The 7,010-nt window shown below is 34.7% G+C and overlaps 1 protein-coding gene across 1 annotated transcript in view; it reads right to left on the bottom strand.

Moving 5' to 3' along the window:
• TRIM23 (tripartite motif containing 23) overlaps positions 1-7,010 on the bottom strand; it is a 36,382-nt gene that overhangs the window by 16,536 nt on the left and 12,836 nt on the right. Inside the window, exons 3-6 of the mRNA XM_006913080.3 lie at positions 5,802-5,923; positions 3,698-3,976; positions 2,948-3,130; positions 186-401 (exon numbers count right to left, since the gene is read on the bottom strand). Of these exons, the coding sequence (XP_006913142.1) occupies positions 186-401; positions 2,948-3,130; positions 3,698-3,976; positions 5,802-5,923 (800 nt within the window). The remainder of the gene's footprint in view (positions 1-185; positions 402-2,947; positions 3,131-3,697; positions 3,977-5,801; positions 5,924-7,010) is intronic.

Here is a 7,010-nt window from a genome sequence, read left to right on the forward strand (position 1 = left end):
ACACTGATATGGTTGGTGAAACAATTCAAGGTTAGAGACCGTGTCGTAAGCATGTGGTAACATATAATAATATAAAAAAAATTTATTAAAGTAATAAACTAAACTAGTGTATACCTCAGGTAATTATCTACTTAACCTTACAAATCCTTTTTTAACTATGTCCTTCCTGTGTTTAAACTACTTACCTGTTGTAAAGTCTTTTCACAATGAAGACAGGCTGTTGAAACCTGTGACAACAAAATTGTCATATCTTCTTGTTGCTGCCTGAGCCAAATCAATTTTTCTCGAACATGAGCATCAACAACACTTAGAGCCATTTCTTCTTGACGACACAGAGTTTCATGTAGATCAGAAAAGTAAGCTCGGACACATGACCGGGCATTCTCTGCAGTACCTGGTACCTAAGGAAAAAAAAATAAGCTTTAAACAACTGTAACCATAACTAAGATTGTATATGTGAAATAATGAAAATTTAAATGCCATTTATATCCTTAAAAAATTCTAAGATTTATACATCCATGCTAGATCTTTCCCCTTAATCATAGCCTTTGGATATCTAACTGTTTAAATGACATCTCAAGCAAAATGGAATACCTCATCTCCAGTCTCTCCCACCCCCAACCTAGTTTCCTCCATCTCAATAAATGGCAACTCCATCCTCCGGGTTGTTCAAGATAAAAACACTGGAATCATCTTCAACACTTTTCTTCCATATCTCAAAACTCATCCTTCAGCAAATTCCGCAGACTTCAGAATATATCCAGAACCTAATCATGCCTCAACACTTCCACCTCTATCAACCTGATCCAAGCCATTATCATTTCTCATCTGATTATTATAATAGTTTTCTAATTAGCCTCACTAGATCTACTACGCCCCCTACAATGTATTCTCCACCCAGCAGCCAGACTGATCCTTTTAAAATAAGACAGAAAGATAATTATTTTGCTCAACTCTTCCGTTGTTTCCCATTCCACTCAGCGTAAATGCCAAAGTCCTTTATAAGGGGTGTTCAAGGACAGACTCACTGAGAAAGCGACATCTGAGCAAACACCTGAAGGAGGTTAAGACCGGGAACCACATGAATATCTTGAGGAAGAGCATTCCTGGCAGAAAGAAGAGCAAGTGCCTATAAGACCCTTTCAGACTTCAACTCTTGCTATACTCCTCCCTCAGTCATTCTACTCTAGCTCACTTAGCCTTCTCACAGATTCTTAAGCACACCAGGCACACTCCAACTTCAGGCCTGTTTGCACATGCTTTTCTCTCTGCCTGAAATGCTCTCCCCAAAATATTTGCACGATTCTCTTTCTTAGCTCTTTTAGGTCTAATCTGTCCTCGAATATCCCACATAAATGTGCACTCCACCCTTCCCCTTGTTTTTCTCCAAAGCGCCTTACATACTGCTGCCATAAGCAGTTTATTTATTGTCTCTCCCCTCACAGTAGAATGTAAACTCTGCAAAAACAGAGCTTTTGACTTGTATAGTGGTGTCTCCTCAGCCAGAACAGTGTTAAGCAGTTGGTATGTGTTCGATAATATTTCCTGAGGGAATGTATAATATTTCTACTCTAGCACAATAATATCCAAAAAAACTTTCTGTGATGATGAACATGTTCTATACATGTGCTGTCCAATATCATAGCCATAAGCTACTACTTGAAGGGTATTTGAAATTCAGCTAGTGAAAATGAGGAACTAAATTTAAAATTTTGTATTTTATTTAATTTTTAAATAATTTAAACTTAGCCACATGTGGCTAATGGCTGCTATATTTGACAGAGCTGTTCTAATATTATTCCTCAACGACTTAGCTTTAAATTTGTTTGATTAAAAAAAAACATTACATGTTGTCTGCCCTTGTATTTTATATTCCCATATGAAAAGATTCCTTTCTCTATAATTCAGTTTTAAAAAGCAATGACAATTACCACCTTAGTTCCTTCCTTCTCTTCAAATTTCTTAAAAGTTAGCACACTCATTTCCCAACGCCCACTTACTCTTCAGTTCACTGGAGGGTATCTCCCCTTGATTACTTCAAAGAATAAATTCAACATGCAAATTAAGCTTATCACATTGGTCCCATTACCCCCTCCCAAAACTCTTTCTTCTCCGCCATTAGTGCATGATGTCACCATCCAGCCAGTTAGGCAAGACAGAAACCTATGCATCGTGCCTGACCCTCCAAGTTACCTAACCAATCAGTATTATTAATCAATCACTAAGAACTACCTATTCTACTTCTTTAAAATCTCAAATCCATCTTCTACTCTCCATTCTCCCTCCATAACATCTCTCAGCTGGATAATTTCAGCACCTCCTAATAGGTCTTCCTGCTTCCAATCTTTTTGCTCTTCCAATTCATTTTCTGCATTGAAAAGTAACCTTTCTTAATGAAAATCTGGTTGTTATTCTTATGCTCTTAAAGTCCAAACTCTTTAACATGGCTAACGAGATCTTGCATGATTTGGCCCTTACCTCTCCAATGTCTTTTCTTGCCATGCCCTACCCAATACTCCAAGCTTCATCCACAGTGAACTAAACGTTCTACAATATGTCCAGTTCTCATTTCCAGGCATTTTATTCTATGCTTCCCTCTCTGGAACGACTCACTTCCCACTCCGCTCTCCTCCGTGACTACATTTCTTCAAATCTCAGTTTAGACATCATATCTTCTGTGAAGTCTTACCTGACCCACCTAAATTACTGTCCCCCTCTTATGTACTGCCAAGGCATCATGTACTTCTCCCACAAAATAAACAGCTACCACACTTGAAACTGTCTCTCTTCCATGATGGATTCTAAGTTCCATGAAGATAGAAACTTAAAAAAATTATTTCCAGTGTTTCGTGCAGTACTGGCACAACATAATTACTCAGTAAATATTAGAAGGTGAAAAGTAAGAAGGAAAAAGGGTAAAAAGGTAAAGAAGAAAGAAAATCCATACATGTTCTGTGTGGGCCATTGCAATCCCATCTTCCACTATTTGTTCTCCTCCTTCAATGTGCTGGACAATTCCAACTAATTTTCTGGAATAATCTGAGATTTCCTCAGTGAAGGTCCGTATGCAGTGAGCCATATCTAAAATTGATGCTCGGATCTGGTTGGCTTCTGGTTCCAATACTGAATGCTATAAAATGCAATGTAATTATAGAAAAAAAACTCAAAGTATTGACTAATGATATAAAAAACTATTAAATCACGCCTATTAATAAAAAAAGTTTCAGCCACAAGTGGCTTTTTTAACACATTTACAAAAAGTACAGCACACAAAATACTAATTCGCCTTCACCCCAAAACTATTTATCCTGTGAAGAAATAATTCAATATTTGGAAGTCCATTTATCACTAAATAAGAACCCAAAAGACTCTCTAAAATTTTATCATAGGCAGTAGTTCATCAGTAGACATAAATATTGTCAAAACAATCCAGTGCATTATGAAAACATGCATACAAAGAAGAGAACTTTTGTTTCCTGCTGGAAAGCTATTTTTCAGTAAAGAAAGAATCATGAGGCCTCTCTGAAATTATTATTATTCAGATATTAAATCTCTCATTTCTTTTTAGGCTACCAAGCTCAACTCACTCATCACTTACTCTCTTCAATCTCTGCTTTTAGCATAAGAACCAAATCAGTGAAAATAAATGGCAGGCTGGTAAACTAGGCAGAGTCATCCAGTTTAATTATATTCATACCTTGTGCCCTTGGTGTTTTCCATATTCTTTGCAGACACAGCACATAAGTGGGCTAGTTTGACAGCCTTCTTCCAAGCAAACAAACTCAATGGCATGCACCTGATGCTGAGAGCACATGGTTTTCTCATGAGGTTTATCAGCTAGAGGCACTCGCCTGTGTTTTGCTAATGTCTTTGTAGAATGAGTAACTTGGGAACACTCTGAGCATAAATGAGTTGCACATACGGTGCAATATACAGATGCGATGTGAGCTTCATCTTCATCACAACGAATGATGCTCTAATAAACAAAAAATTAATTTCTTAAAACTGAATCCCAATTATTATAACATGACAAATTTTGAAATATAAAAGCTTATAATTTCTTTAACTAACAGACTTTATATATGAAAATACACAGGTAATTAAGTACAAAGGTCATTTGCTACTCATCTGAGAAAGTATTCATTTCTATAGATAAAAAGTGAGTAGCTATTTCCAAAATTGATTACCAATATATGCTATGAATCTGAAGCCAAAAATAAAACTATTCTCATAGATTCACAGTCAGTACAAAGATGTCCTCCATGAAATCCTCTCACTTTACACGAAGAAACTGAATAGAGGTTAGAAGTCTTTTTTTAAGATTAAAAAACTAATATTAAATACATTCCCACTGCTTTAAATATTATTTGTCATGATGACGTATAGGAAGAAGAGAAGCACAAATGCTATTTAGATAACCAGGGGTGTGCATGAGAATCAGTCCCGAAGCTTTTAAAAACTTGTACACTAAGACTCCAACCTGGAAAATACTTATTTCAATAGGGTATAGATGAAACCTGAGCTTGTATATTTTTCCTAAAGCTCCACAGGTAAGTCTATCACAAGATTCTGATTGAAAGCCACTGATTTAAGCAATTTAAAAAAAATAAAACCTGTTATATATAAACTTTTATATATTATTTCTCATTTTCATGAATTACTAAAAAGCATTTCAAGTTGGAAAGTTTCACATGTCAGATAAGAATGCTTTGGAAACTTTTGCTGAATATTAAAGGCTATAATTGGACAGGGAGAGATCTGGCATAAATTTTTTCCAGAAATAAAATTTAGAAAATACATCAATGATTCCATTCAACATCACATGAAATAAAAAATCAACCCAAAGTTAAACAGTTTTGTTTGGAATTATAAGAAATGTATACATGTAAAATAAAAAATTCACATCTTCTGTTTTCCGGACCAGACAAATAATTTACAAGGTCAACATTAGATAATAGTCTAATGTCTTTTGAAACAAAGATAAGATACAGCATGTGAAAGAACAGCAAAAGTTTCAGAAAACAATGCTTCAGTTTGAAATTCATTTCACCAATTCACTTTACATAAAGAAATCATGATCTAAGAAAACAGAAGTGGAAATCAATCTGACATTTTTTCCTTGATACTAAACATATGGTTTTAAAGTTGATCACCAAAATCATTAACTGTTATTTACAACAACTATTCTTATATCCTGAACAGTCTATAAGCTATGCAGACAACTCTCTGTTAAAAATGTGTTTCAATCTGTGTTATGGACTTCTAATACTTACTGCATATTTACCTGTCTGGATAAAGAGAATACAACTACACATAATTTAACCTTCTCATGCAGATATTTTATAGCAGGAATTCCCTGAGGAACTACTGCTATCTTTAAGGCATTTTTCCTCTACACTAAATAACCTCTTTCATGGAGTTCCTGTTTCTTTCTCTGTGCTATACTGTTGACTGATTCACTTTTGCATCCTCTGCTTTAATGTAGCTGACATGTCCTTCTTATTCTTCCATGATCTTCTTAATTTTTCACTTTATCTTTGGATAGAATTGAACTATGATAAGGAGACATGTTTATACATGAAACATAATTTGGATATAGCATTTTCAGGGAATTCAAGTTTCAGTTTTACTTTTCTTCTACTACAAGTACTGTCACCTTAAGAACTATAATGTAATAAAAAGTTGTGTTTCTGGAATCCTACCTGATGGAGTGAGAACATTGTGATTTTAATGTCAAATATTTTAAATTAAAAGAAAAAATTCATGCTTATAACAACTATTTAACCAAGCTCAATCAATACCTCTCCAGATATCCCAATGGCTTCTTCTGCACCACCATACTGACCAATATGTCCATTCTGAAGTCGTTCCAAAAGCTCCAATAAAGCAAAATTCTTTTTCAATCCCCAGACACCTGAATCTCCTAGGATAAATATAAAAACAAAAACTAAATCTAGCAGAATGGAATATTAGTCATCTAACTTCATACCTCAATAGTAATTTCTAAGTCAACTAGTTTAGTCATTAATAATGTCTCAATTTTAAAAATTCAAATTCTTCCCATTTTCCTCTTATGCTAGAACAATTATCTTAATATTCTCGTTAAAAACAGAACTCAACATTCTAAGTACAAACATAAAGTTCTATTATTTTTCTATCATTTAATTTTACAAATCCTATTTTGTCCCTGACTTTTACTATATATTCTAAAACAAGTGCTTTGAAATATAGCAACCTACAGTAAGAAATACAATTTCCAATGCAACCCAGGATCCTATATCATATATATAACTGAAACAATAGTTTCACACACCAATAGTCATCCTTATAGTGTGCAACACACTGATGTTTTTAGTTCTATTTCTTTTTTAAATATTCTGTCACAACCAACTAAATTGATTTCATGGCCACAAATAAGTTATGACTTATGTTTGAAAAGCACTGTATAAAAGATACACTTAACCTAAAATAACTCCATCTCTAAGTAAACTGAAACTAGAACAGCTAAAGATAATATTTTCCCCACACTTCTCTAACCTACAACCCTATAGCAGTCTATGACTATAAAAACTCCTCCTCAAGCAAATTTACAGAGCTTCACATCAAAGTAAGACAGCAATCCCTCTTTAGTAGATAAGACTCTAGACACATGTGAATAAGGAACAATGCTTCTTTTTCCCTGAACTTGACCATAAAAGGCCAGATTAAGCATGCATTTGTACATGCATACATTCTCTCTCTCCCTCTCTTTCTCTTCCTCTCTCTCACACTTTCTGTGCCTATAAATAAAAGCCAGATCCTTCAGAAGTTAAAAAGAATAAATCTGTTATGTGTTATTACGAGCTTCTATGCAACAAATACCATCTGACACATAGCTGCCACCTAATACTGAATGAATAAATGAAAGGATGATGGGGTCACTGGCTGCAGGTCTCCCCTTCCTCTTAGCCCATCTCTTCTTTAAAAAGAAAAAAAGAAAGAAGAGAAGAGAAAAAAGAAGGGAGGGGAGG

Source organism: Pteropus alecto, unplaced genomic scaffold (genome assembly GCF_000325575.1).
Source record: "Pteropus alecto unplaced genomic scaffold, ASM32557v1 scaffold20, whole genome shotgun sequence".
Taxonomy (NCBI): domain Eukaryota; kingdom Metazoa; phylum Chordata; class Mammalia; order Chiroptera; family Pteropodidae; genus Pteropus; species Pteropus alecto.